General features: G+C 39.0%; 1 protein-coding gene across 1 annotated transcript; it reads right to left on the bottom strand.

Annotated features, from left to right (window-relative positions):
- Positions 1–410: 410 nt before the first annotated feature.
- On the bottom strand, positions 411–23,903 carry LOC127486448 (vomeronasal type-2 receptor 116). The gene is given in 7 exon segments (XM_089316300.1): positions 411–1,345; positions 9,186–9,309; positions 9,658–9,885; positions 10,573–11,379; positions 11,746–12,031; positions 16,140–16,255; positions 23,517–23,903. Coding segments are annotated over 7 exon segments (2,883 nt in total).
- Positions 23,904–24,608: the final 705 nt, after the last annotated feature.

The following is a 24,608-nucleotide window of genomic DNA, read 5'->3' as shown; positions in this document are numbered from 1 at the left end:
GTATAGTGGCTATAAGTAGCACCTATAACCCCGACATCCCATGTTGGTGCCAGTTCATGTCTTGTCCGCTCCACTTGCAATCCAGCTTTTTGTTAAGATCTAGAAAATGCTTTGGAAGATGGCCTAAGCCTTTCTGTCCCTGACACTCACATGAAAACCTGAATTAATCTCCTTGCTTTGGCATGAACTAGCACTGGGCCACTACAGATATCTTCAGATTCCATTACCAGATGGAAGGTTTCTCCCACTCTCTATCTTCATTTTCTGTAAATTGGTCCTTCAGAATAAAAACATATTAAGAAAAGTATAAATTGTTCATAAGGAGGGTACATTATACAAGTTATTTTTAACATCAGAATGCAAAATCAGTTTTATAATTTTATATTCTAACCAATAAAAACTGAGAGAGCCTAAGAGCTACACCTGAGAACATCTGTTTCCTTAGAAATTCTTCTATCCCTTAATCCTTTCAAAGCATTCTTCTCAGGTCTTAGGAGAATAATGTAGCACTTGGGGACAAAGATGCAGCCCAGGAGCCCTGCACTGGAGCACAAGATGGAGAAGACCTCCACAGCCACCATGACCTTCCCCTTGGTGCTGTGGTAGACAGGCAGGAAGGTCACCCAGACACTGCAGAACACCAGCATGCTGAATGTCAGGAACTTGGCTTCATTGAACTTGTCAGGCAGATTCCTGGCTAGGAAAGCCACAGTGAAGCTTGCCATGGCCAAGGAGCCCAGGTAGCCCAGGACACAGTAGAAGGTAATGACTGAGCCCTTGTTACACATCAGGATGATGTGGCCATGCTCTGAGTGTGCATCTGTGTCAATAAAGGGAGGAGAAGTCCCAAGCCAGATGGCACAGAGAGTCAGTTGGATCAGGGAGAAGATGGGAATAATGGAGTTAGGTACCCCTGATATCAGCCAGTGTCTCATCCTTCTCCCTGGGGCAGTGACCTTGAAGGCCAGAAGCACAGTGATAGTTTTGGCCAGGACAGTGGAAACAGCCATGGTGAACACCACTCCAAATGTGGTCTGCTGGAGGACACAGGTGGTTGTGTTGGGACGACCAATAAACAATAAGGAGCAGAGGAATCAGAAGATGAGGGCGATGAGCAGGATGTAGCTGAGACAACGATTGTTGGCCTTGACTAGGGGAGTGTCTCGGTGCTTCACAAAGACCCCAAGGACCACAGCAGTGAGGACAGAGAAGAACAGAGCTGTGCAGACCAAGGTCATCCCCAGGGGATCTTCAAAAGACAGAAACGTCACTTTTTTGTGGAAGCACTGGTTTCGCTCTGTGTTGGCATACTGATGATGCAGACACTTCATACACTGGTCCATATCTGGCAAGAAACGTACAAGAACATCATCCTGAGTTCAGTTATTTCTGATTCACAAGGACCTTCTGGAATAACGGACATAGCTAGTTTAGGCAAATAGCCCTAATTTGATGTTGAAATAGCATATAAAATAACATCTAGGAAATTATTAGCCATTATTCATGCCCATCTTCCTCATGTTAGCCAGAGTTATTACTTCATCTCTCTAACTACCTTGCATAATGATGAGTACATGTACCTTTTCTCCTAACAAAGCCCTACAGGCTACTCTCTGAAACTATTCCTGGTGCTTTAAATCCTACCTTTTTTGCCTGTATCATTTTAACACCGCAAATTCATTCTTCATGGTTTCTCCACACTTGGAAGTGGTGATCACGATTCCAGAGGTTTCCATGTATTATAAAGACTACTCTGACCTTTATATATGGCACATGCTTGCTGCATCCTCACTTTCAACAAGAGCAAGCAGCAGTCCTTGTTTTCTTAAGTTTTTATATAGTGATTGCATTTTTTCATATTTTTTTCTTTTAAAGTTTTTATTCAACAAATGCATTTTTTCATAGATAGAACTTTAGAAATATTGTGTTTCTTTCCCCTAAACCCACCCTCCCATCCCAACTCTCATCCCACCTCCCTCACCCTCTCCCATCTCCTTCTTCATTATGTTACATTTTTATTTGATTTTATATACAGAGGACCAACTCCATATAACATATAGATTTCAATAGTTTGCATCCACACAGACACACTACATATAGAGTACAGTTTGAGAAAAAATTGCAGTCGATTCTCACAGTTCAACTCATTATGGATGGAGTTCCTAAATGGGGAATAAATGCACAGTGACTTCGTTGATCCTTTAACAATTAACACTCGTACGTATGATATCAGTGATCACCCAAGGCTCTTGCCATGGGCTGCCAAGGCTATGGAAGTCCTCTGTAACCATAGACTCCATCAGCATTTGGACACTGCCATAAGCAAAGTGGATGTTCTCTCCTCCCTTCTGAGAAGAGTATATCCTTCTTTGATGATCATTTCTTTCCACTGGGGTCTCACAGAGATCCTCCATGTAGCCTATTTTTTGGCCAGAGTCTTGGCTTTCCATGCCTGCAGTGAGCCCTTGTTTTATTGGTGTTATTCCCTCTGTACTCTCATTGCCTAATCAATGACCAAAGGGCCCCAGTCTTTATTTCTAATGAGTGTTTTTATTTATTTATAATTTAATGGAAATGCAGAGTTTCAGAAGGAGGCAGAGAAGTATGAGGGAGAGAGAGGGAGAGGGAGAGAGAGAAGGACAGGTGGGCAGGGAGAAAAAGAGAGGGAGAAAGGAAAAGAGTGAAAAAGAGAAAGAAAGACATCTTCCACCAGTGATTCACACCCCAAATAATGGCAATAAATGGAACTAGGCTGTCTTAGGGCAATAAATGGGAGCTTCTTCTGGGTCTCCTACATGGTGTGGACTCAGAAACTTGGGCTGTCTTCTATTGCTTTCCTAAGCATCAGCAGAGAGCTGCATTGGAAGTGAAGCAGCTGAGACTGGAACCGCTGCCCAACTGGGATGCTGGCATCCCAGTCAGAGGCTTCAACTACTATGATGCAGCACTGGCCCCAGGTTCCCACCCTTAGTGTCATGCACTGGGAGATTGACTTTGTGAATTTTGGGTGCACAGAAAGCACACAACGATCTCACTAAACCACATCTCTCTAAGGTAGGATCTGGATAGTCATTCTATGGGCAAGCACTGATTGAGAGATCACCATTAGAAAACAGATGATTAAACTCTAGAGAAACACAGAAGAGTTGTACACTTGATACCTTCTGGATAAGATGTCACCCTTGAGCAAATTTCCACCAAGGATACACTGGGATGCTGCCTGTAATCAAAGTCTGTCTGTAGATCACCTTGAACCCTACTGGCATATTTCCAATTTGCTGCCTTTTTATTCTTGAACATGAATTTTATCTCCATCTCTGCCAGTATCCGCTTCTTTTTCCATACATTTCTCCATCAATGTCAGTTGTCACAACCTGCAGATGTCTTCCAAAGTTTAGGTGGTCTTATTTTTGGATAGTTCATACTTTTGAGACATTACATGTGCTCATCTTTCAGAGCTTTGTTTCCAGAATTGATAAGCAAAAATATCTCTTTTTGTATTTAATCTAGTATTCCAGCACTACTTAACTCAATTACTGATTTTTGATTGTATTACACCATCCCAATATCAGTTGAGAATGATGCCATTTTAAATCTTCCTTTATAATAACTTGCATGGCTTTCATTTTTATTATATACACAAAGAGACCAACGGGTAATTTCCTGCAGAAGTTACATTCTTTCTGCAACTTTGTATACAATCTTCAGCCATAACTTCCATGTTTTTGGCATTCTAGGATTGAAAACTGATCCTTCTTTTTGGCATTTTGTGTTGTTTTGTTCTTTTTTTATAATTCTTAGATAACTTAAATTTATTAAATGGTTTTCTTCAGAAATGCTCATTCTTATTACTATTTTTCAAGGATTATAAACTGAATTACACTTTATGCAAGACATTGAGCATAATGTAACCTATTTAAAAATACTGTTGGGTTTACATTGTTTAAAATTTCTATGTGTGAATTTATTTCAACAACAGTGTCTTACAAGTTCATTTTGCTGAAATATCTGGCAGTATTTGATCAAACAAATTAAGATGTTCCTGTAGACAGTGAGAGACAGAGAGAGAGGTCTAACTTTTGCCGTTGGTTCACCCTCCAATGGCCACCATGGCCGGCACACCGCGCTGATCCAATGGCAGGAGCCAGGTGCTTATCCCGGTCTCCCATGTGGTGCAGGGCCAAAGCAATTGGGCCATCCTCCACTGCACTCCCGGGCCACAGCAGAGAGCTGGCCTGGAAGAGGGGCAACCAGGACAGAATCCCGTGCCCTGAGAGGGACTAGAACCCAGTGTGCCGGCGCCGCTAGGTGGAGGATTAGCCTGTTGAGCCGCGGCGCCAGCTGCTGAATTCTACCAGACATTTAAAGAAGAACTAATCCCATTTCTTCTCAAACTATTCAGAACAATCGAAAAAGAGGGAATCCTCCCAAATTCTTTCTATGAAGCCAGCATCACCTTAATCCCTAAGCCAGAGAAAGATGCAACACTGAAAGAAAATTACAGACCAATATCCCTGATGAACATAGATGCAAAAATCCTCAATAAAATTCTCGCCAACAGACTACAACAACACAACAGAAAAAATCATCCACCCAGACCAAGTGGGATTCATCCCTGGTATGCAGGGATGGTTCAACATTCGCAAATCAATCAATGTGATTCACCACATTAACAGACTGCAAAAGAAAAACCATATGATTATCTCAATAGACGCCGAGAAAGCATTTGATAAAATACAACACCCTTTCATGATGAAAACTCTAAGCAAATTGGGTATAGAAGGAACATTCCTCAATATAATCAAAGCAATTTATGAAAAACCCACGGCCAGCATCCTATTGAATGGGGAAAAGTTGGAAGCATTTCCACTGAGATCTGGCACCAGGCAGGGATGCCCACTCTCACCACTGCTATTTAATATAATTCTGGAAGTTTTAGCCAGAGCTATTAGGCAAGAAAAAGAAATTAAAGGAATACAAATTGAAAAGGAAGAAGTCAAGCTATCCTTCTTTGCAGACGATATGATTCTTTACTTAGAGGATCCAAAGAACTCTTTTAAGAGACTATTGGAACTCATAGAGGAGTTTGGCAAAGTGGCAGGATATAAAATCAATGCACAAAAATCAACAGCCTTTGTATACACAAGCAATGCCACAGCTGAGAAAGAACTGCTAAGATCAATCCCATTCACAATAGCTACAAAAACAATCAAATACCTTGGAATAAACCTAACCAAGGACGTTAAAGATCTCTATGATGAAAATTACAAAATCTTAAAGAAAGAAATAGAAGAGGATACCAAAAAATGGAAAAATCTTCCATGCTCATGGATTGGAAGAATCAACATCATCAAAATGTCCATTCTCCCAAAAGCAATTTATAGATTCAATGCAATTCCAATCAGGATACCAAAGACATTCTTCTCAGATCTAGAAAAAATGATGCTGAAATTTATATGGAGGCACAAGAGACCTCGAATAGCTAAAGCAATCTTGTAGAACAACAACAACAATAACAACAACAACAACAAAATGGAGGCATCTCAATACCAGATTTCAGGACATACTACAGGGCAGTCGTAATCAAAACAACATGGTGCTGGTACAGAAACAGATGGATAGACCAATGGAACAGAATCGAAACACCAGAAATCAACCCAAACATCTACAGCCAACTTATATTTGATCAAGGATCTAAAACCAATTCCTGGAGCAAGGACAGTCTATTCAATAAATGGTGCTGGGAAAACTGGATTTCCACGTGCAGCAGCATCAAGCAAGGCCCCTACCTCACACCTTACACAAAATCCACTCAACATGGATTAAAGACCTAAATCTACGTCCTGACACCATCAAGTTATTAGAGAACATTGGAGAAACCCTTCAATTATTGGCACAGGCAAAGAGTTTCTGGAAAAGACCCCGGGGGCACAGGAAGTCAAAGCCAAAATCAACTATTGGGATTGCATCAAATTGAGAAGTTTCTGTACTGCAAAAGAAACAGGAGAGTGAAGAGACAACCGACAGAATGGGAAAAAATATTTGCAAACTATGCAACAGAAAAAGGGTTAATAACCAGAATCTAGAAAGAAATCAAGAAACTCCGCAAAAACAAAACAAACAACCCACTTAAGAGATGGGCCAAGGACCTCAATAGACATTTTTCAAAAGAGGAAATCCAAATGGCCAACAGGCACATGAAAAAATGTTCAAGATCACTAGCAATCAGGGAAATGGAAATCAAAACCACAATGAGTTTTCACCTCACCCCGGTTAGAATGGCTCACATTCAGAAATCTACCAACAACAGATGCTGGCGAGGATGTGGGGAAAAAGGTATACTAACCCACTGTTGGTGGGAATGCAAACTGGTCAAGCCACTATGGAAGTCAGTCTGGAGATTCCTCAGAAACCTGAAGATAACCCTACCGTTCGACCCAGCCATCCCACTCCTTGGAATTTACCCAAGTGAAATGAAATTGGCAAACAAAAAAGCAGTCTGCACCCTAATGTTTATTGCAGCACAATTCACAATAGCCAAGACCTGAAACCAACCTAAATGCCCATCAACGGTAGACTGGATAAAGAAATTATGGGATATGTACTCTTTAGAATACTATACCGCAGTAAGAAACAAAGAAATCCAGTCATTTGCAACAAAATGGAGGAATCTGGAACACATCATGCTGAGTGAAATAAGAAAGTCCCAAAGGGACAAAAACCATATGTTCTCCCTGATCCGTGATGACTGACTGAACACCAAAAAGGAAACCTGCTTATGTGAAATGGACTCTATGAGAAACGGTGACTTGATCAGCATAGCCCTGACTGTTAATGAACAACTTAATACATTATCCCTCTTAGTAGTTTTTTGTTGGTTCTACTTAATATGATTGGTTTAATTCTGTAATTAATACACAGTTATTCTTAAGTGTTGAAATTTAACTGAAATGTGATCCCTGTTAAACATAAGAGTGGGAATAAGAGAGGGAAGAGATGTGCAATTTGGGACATGCTCAAGCTGACTTGTCCCAAATGGTAGAGTTAGAACCATACCAGGGGATTCCAATTCAATCCCATCAAGGCGGCATGTACCAATGCCATCTCACTATTCCAAGTGATCAATTTCAGTTCACAATTGATCATAATGAAAGGACTAAGAGTCAAAGGGAGTACATAAACAAGTCTAGTACCTGCTAATACTAACCGATAGAATAAATAAAGGGGAGAGTAATCCAACATGGGAAGTGAGATACTCAGCAGACTCATAGAATGGCAGATGTCCTAAACAGCACTTTGGCCTCAGAATCAGCCCTAAAGGCATTCGGAGCTGGCTGAAAAGCTCATGAGAGTATTTCAGGCATGGAAAGCCAGGACACTCTGAAAAAAAAAAAAAAAAGAAAAAACACCTAAATGAAATATCTCTCTGAGTGAGATCCCAGTGGAAAGAACAGGTCTTCAAAGAAGGAGGTACCTTTCTCTGAAGGGAGGAGAGAACTTCCACTTTGACCATGGCCTTGTCTAAACAAGGTAAGAGTCGGAGAACTCAAAAGGCTTCCATAGCCTTTGAAACTCTTGACTGGAGCATAGGGAGATTACTGATGCCATAAACAGGAGTGTCAATTTGTAAAGTCAACAACAGGAGTCACTGTGCACTTACTCCTCATGTAGGATTTCTGTCCTTAATGTGCTGTACATTGAGATTTAATGCTATAACGAGTGCTCAAACAGTATATTTCACTTTGTGTTTCTATGGGGGTGCAAACTGTTGAAATCTTTACTTAATGTATACTAAACTGATCTTTTTAAAAAAAATGAAAAAGAAAAAAGAAATTATCAATTCCCAACTTGACTCTCACTGGGACTAAACATGGCAATAGGTCTGATCTGATTTCATCATCCTTTAAAAAAATCATCTATTATTTTTCACTTTATGTTTCTGTGTGGGAACAAACTGTTGAAATCTTTACTTAATGTATGCTAAACTGATCTGTAGATAAAGAGAATTGAAAATGAATCCTCATGTGAATGGAAGGGGAGAGGGAAGTGGAAAGGGGAGGGTTGCAGGTGGGAGGGACGTTATGGGGGGTAAGCCATTGTAATCCATAAGCCGTACTTTGGAAATTTATATTCATTAAATAAAAGTTAAAAAAAAAGATGTTCCTGTAGAAGAAACAGAAATTTTCCTATTCTGTACAGGAATTGAGAAAAAGAGTTCCTTTCCTATGCAAACGTTTGATAAAGGTGTTTATCTCAATAAAAGTATTGGGAATTATATTAATAACTGTGAGGTTACTTAGATTTTTCAAATATTTCTGAAAGTATTTCATAAAAATTCTATCTGGAAATTTTTGAATTTCTTCTATATTCTTCAATCTATCACCATTAAATGATTCACATGTTCTAATATTAATATTAGTATCTTTTATATCTGTACAGAGACCTCTTCAGCTCTCTTTGTGTTACACACACAGACATTGTAATCTGGTTTTTAGTACTGTTCCAACTGGCTGAGGTTCATAAATTTTACTTGTTTTATGATCACCAACTGTAAGCTCTTCCAGTTTTTATTTACTTCAGTTTCCTCATAATGTCCACAACCAATCTTCAAGCGCTTGTGTTGAATTTGCTGTCATTGACTTACCTTGATATGCATGCTTTTTACCATGGATGTCAGCCTGTATTCTTTCAAAATAAATTTTACTCATGAGTGTGTATGAGTGTAAGCATATGAATGTTCCTGAAGATTTATATTTTGATATGCAATGATTTTGCTCAAAGGCTAAGGTTAGCTCGTTTATGATATCTGATGAGTATTATCCTCAGCATGATATACTGTATAATTTCTAATACAGTTTTTCAAATTACACACAGTTTGATAAGAGTTGTGCTTTCTCACTCCAAGCATGCTATGCTTGAATTAGGTGAAAGCATTTTATCTATTCATGTACAAGGAACACAGACGTGAATTTACCTAAATGATTTTGCAAATACTACATGCAGTAAAGTATAGTGTGCAAACTTTTATCATTTTAGGGTTATTACTGAATATAAGGTTTAACTTCTACCAGAAGGTGAAAAGAATCTTCTCAGCAGTCATACTCCACATCCTTTTCTTTCCATGGAGAAGAGGAATATTTTAAGAAACAGGTGTTAACTTCTCCATGAGGCTGGCACTGACTTACCTGTCTGATTGGAAATCTCATTCTCAGGACAAGGTGTGCAATCAAAACAACAGGTAGGCTTTCCCTCCAGAGGGGTTTTCCTGAATCCAGGGCTGCAACTCTCACTGCATACTGAGTGTGGAGTCTGAGAAAAATCAGATGAGTGTGGGTCAGAGTTGGGACTATTGCTTATGTTCCATGTAGAGTGTTTTCAAGTCCTGCAAAACCTGTTCAATTAAACTGTAGATACCTATTTCTGACAAAATGATTGCATGCAATTTGATTTTCTAAATAAATGGAATCAAAACATGTGGAGAAACAAGTGTGTGTACTGTCCAACCTCAGACACTAAAAACATAATAAAGTATTTAGATTGGAAGGGGTATAGTTTAATGTCTCTAAGTGTGTTTTTAATAAGCCAAGTGGAACAAATCCCCATATGAATTGTGGGTAACAATGTGCATTGTGAACCTTATGATCAGCTGCAACTTACCTCTGTAATTCCTGTGGCCCATTCTATCAAATTCTCAGAGAGAGACAACTTCTGGCTCTGTGAGGCATAAGGGGAAAACTGTCCTACTTTAACCTTACGTCCAACACCATATGGAAAATTCCAAAAGTTGAGAATGTCATATTCAGCTTCCAAATTCGTCATGTGATTCAAATTCACTAGGTCACCAGCTGGATTGGTAAATTGGAGGTTCTTGAGAAATGGGTGCAACTGAAAAAATACATCATATTCACATGAAGACTGCCCAAGCAATAACACATCAAACCCAGGTTAGAGAAAGCCTTTTGTCTGTAATCACAAATAAACAAAGGGAACTTTTTATAGCTACCCAATGAATTAAAACTAAAAACATGATGAGAACTACATCAAAGTAAGTATGATTTCATTCATTTTCATCTAAAAACTAGGGCAATCAAAAATATCTAACTGTGAGATTCTGATCATTTCCAACTTGGACTCCATGCAACCAACACTCACTTATTTTCTCAGTGTACCTAGGACAACCATCTGTAGTACAGTTACCAGGATAAAAAATATGCAATTTAATGAGATGTCTTATGTACATTGTGGATGAACATACTCAACAACATTTGACACTAAAAAGTAATAATTTTTTACCATTGAGACTGAAAACAGAATGACAGAGTCTAGGTATTCACAAGTCCTAATTAAACTGACAGGATGGGAGAGTACTTTTTAAGACACAACACTGAAGCTTATCCAAGTTACCTTCCCACTTGTCAATGGAACCCTGTGTCTTATGACAAATTACAAGCAGAGGCTCATATATATCTTGTGATTGGAGAAATGTCCCCAAGCTACTTGGTTTGAACACCGGCAGAAGCTCTTAAGGGGATCACTTCAGGAGTACATGTCAAACAATGGAAACCAAATTACCTGCCAGGGAGAAAATGCCACCTTTGCCCCATTGTTCACTGGCTGCATTTCTAACAATTGTAGAAGCATCTCATGTACGCTGTGGGCCACAGCATACACAGCATTATATATGTTGTAACTCCCATCACTCATGCTCATATCAAAACGATGTGGAGGCACGGTTTCCAAGGAGGCATTCAGTGGACAGTTCTGCAAAGTTTTACAGGATGCCCCAGTAACTGAGCAATCAAAAACCAATGACCAGAATCTTAAGAGGTAAATGTCTTCTGGGTATTTGGAAGGGTTAGCTGTCTGAAGAAAATTTTTGAAACCAGAGATCTCACCACGGTGGTGTGAAAAAATGAGAGTCCCATGGAATGAGTGGAGCAGAATATGACGCTCATCGCTGGCAAAATCCCATTGTGAGGTGGTGACCCAGACTTTCCATGTCATTACACGTTCCCATGTTGGAAAGCTGATGTCTATGAGTGAATCAGTGTCACAGAAAAGAATCACCACATTTGCTGATGATTTTAGGATCTGGATATGAAACCTATTCTGGAGTGAAATACGTGACTCTTCAGTGACTGGGATCAATTCCACAAAGTCCACACAGATGCCATTCTTTTGCAGCTCTACTTTCAAATCAGTCATAAACTGAATACCTTTTGGGAGGTCTGAGATGGCCAAACCCACCCAGGTCCACCCAAAGTGGAGCATCAAGGAGACTATGCCAAGGGCCAGAGAAGTGTCTTTGGGGGCCATCTGATAGAGGGAAGGAAACTGACCACTGTCACTCAGAAGTGGTTCAAAAGACCCAAGAGTCAGCTAAGAGAAAATGCAAGAAATCTGTGTAAGGATATTGCCATAGTGTACTATCTTATTCCTGAAGAAATTAAGCAGATGATGGAAGCATCAGAAGATTTTAGAATATTTCATTTTTCTCATCCCCCTGCATGAAAACATCCTAGTTCCTGAGACATTACATTCACAGATTAAGGAAAACATTTCTCCTTTTCACTTGCCAACACTCTGCTTCTGATAATATGTGGCTTATCCACCTAATCTCTATACCCCTTCGCTTTTGATCACACGCTGTGACAAGTGTATTTGGTTCTGTCACTTACATTTTTGGGTCTAAGTCAGGCACCTCAGGTGATGTGTTTTATCCCTCTCTTTCACTTACACACTCACCTGTGGAATTTTGTAGAGATCCAGCAGTGTCCCTACTTGGACAGCAATGCTTGTTCCTGATATTACAGCTACAGACTTGCTCTGTTTCCTACACATGTAATTAGGAACATCCTCTTCTAGTCCTGCAAGCCAGATGAAGGGATTCTGCATCACCATCATGTCACTGTGCATGACATTATAGAGATCAAATCCCAAGGTCACATTGGGTAAAAGCTGGGGGTTCTTGTTGATCTCCTCAATAGCAAAAACCAAGGCCAGAACATACTGGTAGTTTTTGGACTGAAACCTGTATGAAAGGCACAAGGATCTTTAAGGAAGAAGCCTCAAATCCAGATTATCATCAATTCTTCTGTAATAACTGTAACAGATGGATTGGTCTTGGCCAAAGATTCATATGTTCTAATGATTATCTGCACATTTGCTGAGGACAGTGTGTTAAGAGTGTTGCATTTGCAGGACACATGTCCTCACCAGAACCATAGCTGGTACTCCCTTGATCTCGGTCTCCCAGCCTAAATGATTCTGAAAATAAGATCTGCTTTTACATTATAATGTCTTGGGCATGTTATCACATGGCTGTCCATGTAGCCAAAGAAAATGATCTTATTTTTTAATATAAACCTATCAATTTAAATCATCTCTGGCAACAACTACGTCTTCTAAGTTTTTATATTTGATATCTAAATGCTATAATATGCTCTGGAATGCCCTTTCAAAAGTTTATGCACACCTAGAAAGAACATTCATGTTTCAAAGAAAACTTGACAAGGAAAGGTGCATCTTTAGCACTGCCTCTACAAATACTCCTATATTCGGAAACTACAATGATGCTTCATCTTATCACATCATTATATGCTTCTTGAAATAGGAGTCCTATGATCATAAGGCTGCAGGTTGTAATGGGAAAAGAGAGTAACTCAACTGAAGGCTATGTGATCACATAGAAGGATGACGTCAAAGCACTGAGAATGGTAGATGTAAGTCTGGATATATCCTGAAAAATCTCTTCCCCAACAAACTCACCCATCAACCACCATCACAAGCCAGGAAAATGAAATCAGATTCAGAGCTTGAAAGAAGGAAATCAGTGAAAAGGTATGGACACTTTAGAAAAGCCTGAAACACTCCCAGGTTGGATTTGTAATGCTTTACAATTAAGACAGTCATGCATTTATTTTGAACACTAGGTATATATTAAAGTAAATCATTATCAGTGGTATAAGTATATACTCCAAACTGGCCTTATTCACCCAAGTTTCCCTACAGAACCAAACATAAATATCCTTCCATGCAAAGAACATGATGCATTTCTACTTTCCAGGTTCTGACATTTCACAAAGTGTGTAAATGAGGAGCCCCTTGTATGTATTTCAGATTTACTGTGTGTTGAGTCATTATGAATAGACTAGGTCATGGACACTGATATTAAGGGTCACTGTGTGCTACAGAGGAAGTGACAGTCTTTCTTTTCTTGGTTCATGTTGCAACATAATATGTATGTATGCATGCATATTATATACATATTCTGCCTATATATTTATATATAGGTATCCATTACCATGTAAAGAGTTGCTCAATATCTATTGTTTTATATAAATCTCATGTCTATAAATATTTGTTATCCAAATATTTCACTCATACTTTGTGTACAGAATGAAGAACTTTAAAAATTCTTGTTAAGAGTATCAAATAATATTCCATTTTGTAGTTCATATTTCTCTGTTCCCCTCCTCATTCTTTACATTTCCATCAATTCCTTAACCTCTCATTTCTTATTCCCGCTGCCATTGGTATAAAAGGTCTAAAAGATTTTTGGACACACTGGGCATTTGTGAGAGTTGCCTTTTCAATCTGTTTTATGTTGTGTTTCTTATCTCTAAGAACAGTTTATAAATAATTATTGGGTATTCTAAAGTTGTTGAATCTTATATTATATTCCCAAGTATCATTAACACAGGCATTTTCTCCTGGGTTTGCTAAGATTTCGTTATGATCTCCACTTGGCAAGGTATACATCTTGGAGGAACCTGGGCTCTATTCATAAACTCTATTCCTACTACGGGAAATTTACACTCTTCTGGTCTCCATCATTTAGGGTACATGTAAATGATGTACTGCATGCATAACCATGAGAAATACCACTACTACTAATAAATAAATATTTCATAATTGGGATGTCATGTGCACTATCAAAATAGGCAAATTCATAAAAATCATGTGAAGTGAATAATATCATTATACCAAGCTGGTATCCATTAGATTTTTTCTGGATAGAACTTAGGACAAATGCCTAAAATACTTGATCAGATGTCTCACCTTTGTGGCACCAACTATAGTTCTAAATTCCATTGGCTTTAATGATACTGCAATGATATATGTCCTAATATCTACCTTCTATCAAAGATCTATGTATCATCAACCTACTTTTATAGCTTACAGTAGAAACCAATTATTTGGGACATGCTCAGGCTGACTTGCCCCAAGTGGTGGAGTTGGAAGCATACCAGGGGATTCCAATTCAATCCCATCGAGGTGGCATGTACCAATGCCATCTCACTGTTCCAGGTGATCAGTTTCAGTTCACAGTTGGTCATGGTGAAGGGACTGGGAGTCAAAGGGAGCACATAGACAAGTCTAGTACCTGCTAACGCTAACTGATGGAGTAAATAAAGGGGAGAGTGATCCAACATGGGAAGTGAGAATCTCAGCAGACTCATAGAATGGCAGATGTCCTAAATAGCACTCTGGCCTCAGAATCAGCCCTAAAGGCATTCGGAGCTGGCTGAAAAGCTCATGAGAGTATTTCAGGCATGGAAAGCCAAGACACTCTGGCAAAAGATCTCTGTGAGTGAGATCCCAGTGGAAAGAACGGGCCATCAAAGAAGGAGGTACCTTTCTCTGAAGGGAGGAGAGAACCTCCACTTTGACTATGAGCTTGTCTAAACAAGACAAGAATCGGAGAACTCAGAGGGCTTCCATAGCCTTGGAAACTCATGACTGGAGCATAGGGAGATTACTGATGCCATAGACAGGAGTGTCAATTGGTAAAGTCAACAACAGGAGTCACTGTGCACTTACTCCTCATGTAGGATCTCTGTCCTTAATGTGCTGTACATTGAGATTTAATGCTATAACGAGTACTCAAACAATATATTTCACTTTGTGTTTCTATGGGGGTGCAAACTGTTGAAATCCTTACTTAATGCATACTAAACTGATCCTCTGTAAAAAAAAAAAAAAAAAAAGAAATTATCAATTCCCAACTTGACTCTCACTGGGATTAAACATGACAATAGGTCTGCTCTGATTTCATCATCACTTTAAAAAATCATCTATTATTTTTCACTTTATGTTTCTGTGTGGGAGCAAACTGTTGAAATCCATACTTAATGTATACTAAACTGATCTTCTGTATATTAAGATAATCGAAAATGAATCTTGATGTGAATGGAAGGGGAGAGGGAGTGGGAAAGGGGAGGGTTGTGGGTGGGAGGGACGGTATGGGGGGAAAGCCATTGTAATCCATAAGTCGTACTTTGGAAATTTATATGCATTAAATAAAAGTTTAAAAAAAAATAAAAAAAAAAGCTTTCCTTCCAATAAAAAAAAAAAAAGAAACCAATTAGAAATTAGCACCAAAATAAACAGATGTGAGGAAAACAATTTCACTGTCCTACAAGATACTATATTCTGGAGGCATGAAATATTCATATATAAATATATATGAAACATTTATATTTAGCTACAGGTAGACAGTATCTTAAAGATGGGCAGAAGCAGAATAATCCCTCTTCTGAAATGTATTTTTCCAGAAAAAGAATCAGGGGTGCATCCTGAATGTGTAGATTCCAACCATTACAGTTCTCATGGGTATATTCATCATTAACATACAATTATTATTATACTTGTGGCCTGAGGTTACTTTTACCTAGTAAAATCTTACTTTCTTGAATATCTTTTCTTCTTTTTGACTGTAGAAGAAATGAAGTGAGCTCATGGCCCCAAATCTAATATGTAGCAGAAAAGTTTGTGAGCACATGTGGAAGAGCTCATGTAACTCAGGGTTGTTCATTTCAGTGAATGGGTTCTGTAAGAACCTGCTACTGAGGCACAATAGGCCCCTGAGCTGATGAACATGGACAGAGAAGGACAAGAAGATCCCAACCAGACTCTCCTTTCTCCTATGATGAGATAACATTTCCCTGAACAATTCAATGTGCCAGGCAGAAAGAAATGTCTTCCACATGCTCCAAGTTAATTATCAGAACTTTTTAGGTGGGACAGAAATGGAAAGGGCAGGGACACACAACGCATGTGTCTATCCATCTGCAGACCCAATAGCAAGCATCTATTATGTAAATCAAGGAAAAATGATTATGGCAAAGAGAACTTACCCTTTGAATGTGACATATTTTTTGAAAATATTAATCATTCTGTCCACAAGGTATATGTAAATGGGGAAAAAAGCAGCGATCTCAATATCTCCATCCTTGTAATAACTCCGTTCCATCTGGAAAAAGCAGTTCTGATCATCATGACAAGTCACAAGGAGACACAGTTGCAAAAAGAGCAACAGAAAAATCAAAGGAAACATCTTCAAAGTCTGTGAAAACCCTAGGACACAACCATAGTGGAACTTGAAGGGTCATGCATGTGCATACAAATAGCATGTGTGTGTGTGTGTGTGTGTGATTCCTCGCATCAAGCCATTTTAATACTGCTCAATCTGATTTCTTTCTACCATCTGTCCATTCGTCCATGTGGGAATCTGGAACCCTTTCTACCCTGAGGCTCTGCAGCTCAGGGCTTCTGTCCTGATGAAAAACACAAGAAGGAAAACATGTTTGTGAATCATCCTCTTCACCCCAGGTGCAAGTATTTCCTCCAAGTCCATGGGTACAAAGACTCAAGGGCATAAATTCTATTAGTTACATTTGGTCCATGGGCTTTGTCAATAAACCTCTTCATGTAATTTTGGCAATTATGTACCTGTATTGCATCAGAGGGCATGAAGAGAGGCATCAGGTGAGTTTCTCAGAAAGTTTTCAGACCAGAAAAATCCAGTGTAACACACTTCAAAGACCCAAAGAACAATAGGGCAGCCTCCAGACACCATGTTCTGGGGAGCCACACATTGCCTTGATGCCACACAGACCCAAAGCACATCCTGTTTACAAAGATACCCAATAGGCCTTCTGATTCTCAAGCGCTGTGGAACCAGTAATCATCCTGAATTCAGGAGTTTCATTCTGTATGTCAAATCATCACATCTTCAGTTGTAAAATATGAAACCCTTCCACATTGCTGTTAACCATGGTAATCTCATGGTAATCTGTTTTCACACTAAAACCTTGGTTAATACTCTCATGAGAACTAGGGACTATTTGAGGACTTCTCACTTTTTACTATAAGGCAGACAATACTAGCTGGAAGTCATCACTTTATTCCCACCACGACAAACACCAAGGGCAGGATGATGCATACAGATACTTGTACTTCTTGAATGTAAATGACTTTAAGGACTCATGTAGGACACCATCAGAGCAGCTACATACCTTTAACACTTTGCAAAACCAAGAGACTGCACAACACAACTGAACAAAATGGATAGCATGTCTTGTAAGCAGTAATGATGATCAACACTGACTAATCATTTGTGCTTGCATATCAGTGTGAGGTATCACTAATGGAGTAAATCTAATGAGGAGGGAAACAAGAGAGCATGGAAGAGAACTCTGTTATTCCACTCAGAAGTTTCCTAAACTCAAACTTCTATCAATGAGTTCCCTAATATTTTAAGCAAAACACATTCTCCATTGCCTAGTCAATGCTCTGATGCCATTAGTGAGATTTTGAATACAGACTCATGCAAATTGAGATGAAGTATAGGAACAAAACACAGAAAATTCACTGACTTGCATAAAATTGCAAATATAATGTCTTTATGAGTTAGATTTATTACCAGTACAATGACAAAACTTGTTATCTATTTAGTTAAACAAGAAAAGTAAATCTAAATCAGAGAGCAAACATCTCCCATTCTCTCTAATGTGTAGAAACTAAAAGTAGAGTCAATCTGAATGCACAAGATTCACTGAACAAAGGTTGGGACTGGAAAGGATGAATTCCATGCAATGAGAAGGCTTCGAAAATGTATTGAAAATGTGTGTTATGAAACATTATGCATGAATTTCAAAAAATTTGGCACCCAGATCTATTCATAATTTTTTTGCTTAACTATTTCTTTCATATTTATCACATATCTTCTACAATCTTTTTTATAGAAAACTTTTATTTAACAAATGTAAATTTCAAAAGTACCGCTTTTGGATTACAGTGGTTCTTCCTCCCGTAACAACCCTCCCACCAGCATACCATCCATCTCTTAATCCCTCTCCCATCCCATTCTTCACTCAGATTCATTTTATTATCTTTATATACAGAAGATCAACTCTATACTAAGTAAAATTACAACAGTTTGCACCCACACAGACACACAAAGTATCAAGTCCTGTTTGAAGATTAGTTTTACCGTTAATTCTCATAGTACAACACATTAAGGACAGAGGTCCTATATAGAAGCAAGTGTACAGTAACTCCTGTTTTTGATTTAACAATTGACACTCTTATTTATGATGTCAGTAATCACCTGAGGCTTTCTTCATGAGCTACCAAGGCTTTGGAGCCTATTTTTTTTATGAATAGAGTTAGACAGTGAGAGAGGGAGAGGCAGAGAGAAATGTCTTCCTTTGTTTGTTCACCCCACAAATGGCTGCTGTGGCCAGAACTATGCCAATCTGAAGCCAGGAGCCAGCTGCTTCTTCCTGGTCTTCCATGTGGGTGCAGCCACCCAAGCACTTTTGGTCATCCTCCACTGCCTTCCTGGGCCAGAGCAGAGAGCTCAACTTGAAGAGGAGCAACCGGGATTAGAACCTGGTGCCCATATTTGATGCCAGTGCCACAGCGGAGGATTAACTAAGTGAGCCACGGCACTAGCCCCTGGAAGCCTCTTCAGTTCACAAACTCCAATCTTATTTAGACAAGGCCATAATTAAAGGGGAAGATCCCTCCTCCCTTCAGAAAAAGGTATTTCCCTCTTTGATGGCCCATTATTTACGCTGGGATCTCACTGACAGAGATCTTTCTTTAGGATTTTTTTTTTTTTTTGGCTACTGTGTCTTGGCTTTCCATGCCTCCATGCCTCTCATAAGCTTTTCAGCCAAATCCAAATGCCTTAAGGGCTGATCCTGAGGCCAAAGTGCTGTTTAGGGCATTTGATGTTTTCCAGATTCCTCCATTTTGTTGCAAATAACCAGATTTCATTTTTTGCTTTTACCACTTTGTAGTATTCTATAGAGTTCATATCCATAGTTTCTTTATCCATTCTTCCATTGATGGGCATTTAGGTTGATTTCACCTCACCTGTCCGAATGGCTCTCCTACAGAAATCAACAAACAACCTGTGCTGGAGAGGATTTGAAGGAAAATGTACCCTCATCCACAGGTTGTGGGAATATAAACTGATTCAGTCATTGTGAAACACAGTATAGAAACCTATGAGAGCTGAAAATAGATCTGCCATATGACCCATCCAACTGATTCCTAGGAATCTCCTCAAACAAAATGAAATCAGCACGAAAAAGGGTCATCTATACCTCCATGCTCATTGCAGCTCAATTCAAAATAGCTAAGAAATGGAATCAACCCAGATATCCGTCAATAGCTGAATGGATAAAGAAAACATGGTATATATACTCTAAGAATATTAATCAGCAGGAAAAAAAAAGAAAAGAAATCCTGTCTATCGCAACAAAATTGATGCAGCTGAAAACCATGATACTTAAGAGAAATCAGACAGTATTGAAAACAGACATAAACCATATGTATTCTCTTATCCATCATAACAAGTGCCTAAATGTAATGTTGGAGTAAAATTGACAATTTGAGATTCCTATGGTTTGTTTTTTTTTATAGCCTTTGTCTTTATTTTGAGGAATAGTGTTGGTTTCTTCATATCATTTGTAGAGCACATTACATATGGTAAGGTTAATCTCCTGAGTATAAAGTAAACCAGAAAACAGTTCTTTGCAAAAATTAAGAGTGGCGATAGGAGAGGGAGGAGGAAGAAGAATAAGATTGGGGCTGGCGCTGTGGAGCAGTGGGATAACACCCTGGTCTGAAGTGCCAGCATCCTATATGGGCACCAGTTTGAGACTCGTTTGTTCCAATTCCTGTCTGGCTCTCTGTGTGGCCTGGGAAGGCAGTGGAGGATGGCCCAAATCATGGGAGACCTGGAAGGAGCTCCTAGCTTTGGATCGGCACAGCTCTGGCCATTGCGGCCAATTGGGGAGTGAATCATCAGATGGAAGACCTCTCTCTTTCTCTCTGCCTCTCCTCTCTCTGTTTAACTCTTTCAAATAAAATAAATAAATCTTTTTAAAAAAAGAAGCTTCAGATTTTTGTGGACAGGATGAATGGATAGGTGGGAAGTATCTCTGTGATCTAAAACTGTATATATGATATTCATGAAACTTGTATACATCAAGTAAAATTTGAAATAGAAACAAATTGAGTAACTTACAAACAAGAAAATATATTTGGAGCATAGGGAGATTACTGATGCCATAGACAGGAGTGTCAATTGGTAAAGTCAACAACAGGAGTCACTGTGCACTTACTCCTCATGTAGGATCTCTGTCCTTAATGTGCTGTGCATTGAGATTTAATGCTATAATGAGTACTCAAATAATATATTTCACTTTGTGTTTCTATGGGGGTGCAAACTGTTGAAATCTTTACTTAATGCATACTAAACTGATCCTCTGTAAAAAAAAAAAAAAAAAAAAAAAAAAAAGAAAAGAAAAGAAAAGAAACTATCAACTCCCAACTTGACTCTCACTGGGATTAAACATGACAATAGGTCTGATCTGATTTCATCATCATTAAAAAAAATCATCTATTATTTTTCACTTTATGTTTCTGTGTGGGAGCAAACTGTTGAAATCCTTACTTAATGTATACTAAGCTGATCTTCTGTATATTAAGATAATCAAAAATGAATCTTGATGTGAATGGAAGGGGAGAGGGAGTGGGAAAGGGGAGGGTTGTGGGTGGGACGGTATGGGGGGGAAGCCATAGTAATCCATTATTCGTACTTTGGAAACGTATATTCATTAAATAAAAGTTAAAAAAAAAAAAGAAAAACATTTAAAAAAAAAAAAAAAGAAAACAAAACAAAAAAAAAAGAAAATATATTTTTAGAAAGCAGAAGTAACAACAAAATATAATTCATGAACAATGGGAATATAATATGATGGATATTTCTGCACAGATAAATAAATGACCAAAGGACATTAGAAATGATGCTAATCAGAAATAAGTATGGACAAGCCGTTCCACACCAGAAGGAGCCTCTACTTCACAAACACTAACTGGCTATAAAAACTTTCAAAGTTGTCAGGTGTCAGAGATGCCATAGGGAATTTGGAATCTTGAAACCATGCTATAAAGTTACAACACATATGGTATGGAAGACAGTTGTCACCTCCTTAGCAAATTCAACATAAAATTCATTGATGACCAAAACATCTCACACCTAATGGTACACTCCAAAATTAGAAAATAGGCAAAAATCTCTTGTACATCAGTGCGTGTCTCCAAACAGCCAAAGTGAAAAATAACACACAAGTCAGTGTATGGTTAACTGGACACACAAAACTCAATGAATTACTACAAGGAATTATCAGTTTGTCATGAAAAATGTAGATACCCGCAATGATGTGAATGCTCCTTGAAAACACCATGCAAAATCAAAGGCCACCTAAATCCACAGAGTCAAATATTTAATTTATACAAAACACTCAGGACATTAAATCCATGGAAAAAGAAACAGACTGGTGGTTGTGTGACTTACAAGAGAAGGAACTGAGAGTGACCATTAATGGATAAGGAACCTGATTTGTAGCAAAGAAAATATTTTTTAAATATGACAGAGATAACAGTTGCACAAGAGAGTGAATGGTCCAAATGCCATTACTTCACTTTAAAATTGTTACTTTTTGTTGAATTATTTTCTGCTGAAGAAGATATAAAAATCACTTTCTTATGTCTGGTATTGGCAAAAGTAAATCTAAAGCCAAATTGATAATAAGCAGAAATGAGCAGATGGAAAAGAAGTTTGCAGAATCAGTTCTACATATAATGAAAACTTGGTGTGTGATTATCACATCATTTCAAATCTATATGAAATGATAACATAACTAAGAATTTCCTGGATAATGCATATACATATTAAAATAATTTAACATGTCTAATGATTACATGAAAATATTCCAAGTATATTATAAATCTGAAGTTAATATAGACCCTGAATGAATGAATACAGCAAATAAATATGTAACTCATTTTATTAAAATATGAATATTACGAAGTTGAACAGTTGACAATGAAAATGCAGAAATGAAAAGATTCAAGGAGAGCCTTTATCTGAGATGGGTTTCATTTGTGAACTTAAAACCCAGGCTAAGAAATTTGTACACAGTATTATTTTGAAGAAGAGAGGATGATTGCAGCCTGTGTTGGGGTGTAGTGGATATAACCTTCACCTGTAACCCCGACATCCTATGTGGTTGCCAGGCCATGTCCCGGTTGTCCACTTGCAATCCAGCTCCCTGCTGATGATCCAGAAAAAGCAGTGGAAGATGGCCTCATGCAGTCCCTGACACCCACATGGAAACCTAACTGAGCTCCTTTCTTTGGCCTGAACCAGCACTGTACCACTGTGGATATCTTCAGAGTATATCACCAGATGGTTTTTCCCACTATAGCTCTGTTTTGTTATTCGGTGTATGAGAATTAAAAAGTTTCTAAGAGAAATGTAAGTTGTTCATAAGGTGATTAAAATGTTCAAGTTATTTTATAGCATCAGAATGCAAAATCAGTTTTGTAAATACTAGTTTCAAATCCTTGAAACTGAGAGAGCCTCAAAGGCTTCTCTTCAGAACCAACGCTGGGCCACTTAGACATCTTCAGCGTCTATCAGCAGATGGCAGGTTTGTCCCATTCTCCCTTTCTTCTCTGTGAATTGGTCCTTCAGAGCGAAAATATTTTAAGACAAGTATAAATTGTTCATAAGGCCGTTACATTCTGCAAGTTATTTTATAACATCAGAATGCAAAACCAGTTTTTTGAATTTTTGTTTCTAACCATGGAAAACTGCGAGAGCCTTAAGTGCTACTCTTCAGAACATCCGTTTTCTTGGAAATTATCCTATCCATTAACCCTTTCAAAGCATTCTTCTCAGGTCTTAGGAGATTAATGTAGCACTTGGGAACAAAGATGCAGCCCAGGAGCCCTGCACTGGAGGCCAAGATGGAGAAGACCTCCACAGCCACCATGATCTTCCCCTTGGTGCTGTGGTAGACAGGCAGGAAGGTCACCCAGACACTGCAGAACACCAGCACACTGAACATCAGGAACTTGGCTTCACTGAACTTGTCAGGAAGATTCCTGGCTAGGAAAGCCACGGTGAAGCTGGCCATGACCAAGGAGACCAGGTAGCCGAGGACACAGTAGAAGGCAGTGACTGAGCCCTTGTTGCACACCAGGATGATGTGGCCAGGCTCTGAGTGTGCATCTGTGTCAATAAAGGGAGGAGAAGTCCCAAGCCAGATGGCACAGAGAGCCAGTTGGATCAGGGAGCAGATGGGAATAATGGAGTTAGGTGCCCCTGATATCAGCCAGTGTCTCATCCTTCTCCCAGAGCCAGTGACCTTGAAGGCCAGAACCACAATGGTAGTTTTGGCCAGGACAGTGGAAACAGCCACGGTGAACACCACTCCAAATGTGGTTTGCTGGAGGACACAGGTGGCTGTATTGGGATGACCAATGAAGAGTAAGGAACAGAGGAAGCAGAAGATGAGGGCAATGAGCAGGATGTAGCTGAGATAACGATTGTTAGCCTTGACTAGGGGAGTGTCTCGGTGCTTCACAAAGACACCAAGAACCCCAGCGGTGAGGACAGAAAAACACAGAGCTGTGCAGACCAGGGTCATTCCTAATGGGTCTTCATAAGCCAAGAAGGCCACAGCTTTTTTCAGGCAGCGGTCATGCTCTGTGCTGGCATACTGATGATCCAGACACTTCACACACTGATCCATATCTGGTGAGAAACTTACAGTAACATCATCCCCCGTTCAGTTATTGCTGATTCACAAGGACCTTCTAAAATACCCGACTGAGCTAGTTTAGACAAATACTCCTTATTTGTTGTTGGTGACAACATATAAAAATGACATCTATGAAATTTTTAGTCATTATTTATGCTTTTCAGGGGCAGGCTAGTGGCTCAGTAGGCTAATCCCTTGTGGGTGCCAATTCTAGCCCTGACTGCTCTTCCAATCTAGCTCTCTGCTATGGCCTGGGAAAGCCGGAGAGTATGGCCCCAGTCCTTGAGCCCCTGAACTCCTGTGGAGATGGGAAGAAATGCCTAGCCCCTGGCTTTGAATAAGCACTGCTCTGGTAATTGCGGCCATTTGCGGAGTAAACCAACAGACAGAAACCTTTCTATCTGTCTCCCCCTCTACTGTCTGTTACTCTGTTCTCAAGTAAATAAAATTTATTAAAAATTAAAAATAAAAAATAAATAAAAAATTCATGTCCATCTACCTCATATTAGTCAGTTATTACTTACTCCTCCTAAGTACCTTACATACTGATGAGTACATTCTCTTTTTCTAATAACAGAGCCCTAAGACCTACTCTCTGAACTTCTTCATGTTGCTTTAAAAGTATATCTCAATCTGTGCCATTTTAACACCACAAACTCATTCTTCAAGATTTCTTAGGATTGGGAAGAGATGGTC

The sequence above is a fragment of the Oryctolagus cuniculus genome, chromosome 16 (assembly GCF_051225735.1).
Source record: "Oryctolagus cuniculus isolate XC-2025 breed Fujian yellow rabbit chromosome 16, ASM5122573v1, whole genome shotgun sequence".
Classification (NCBI taxonomy): Eukaryota; Metazoa; Chordata; class Mammalia; order Lagomorpha; family Leporidae; genus Oryctolagus; species Oryctolagus cuniculus.
The sequence above is the reverse complement of the archived record's forward strand: the minus strand, read 5'-3'. Positions and strand labels throughout refer to the sequence as shown.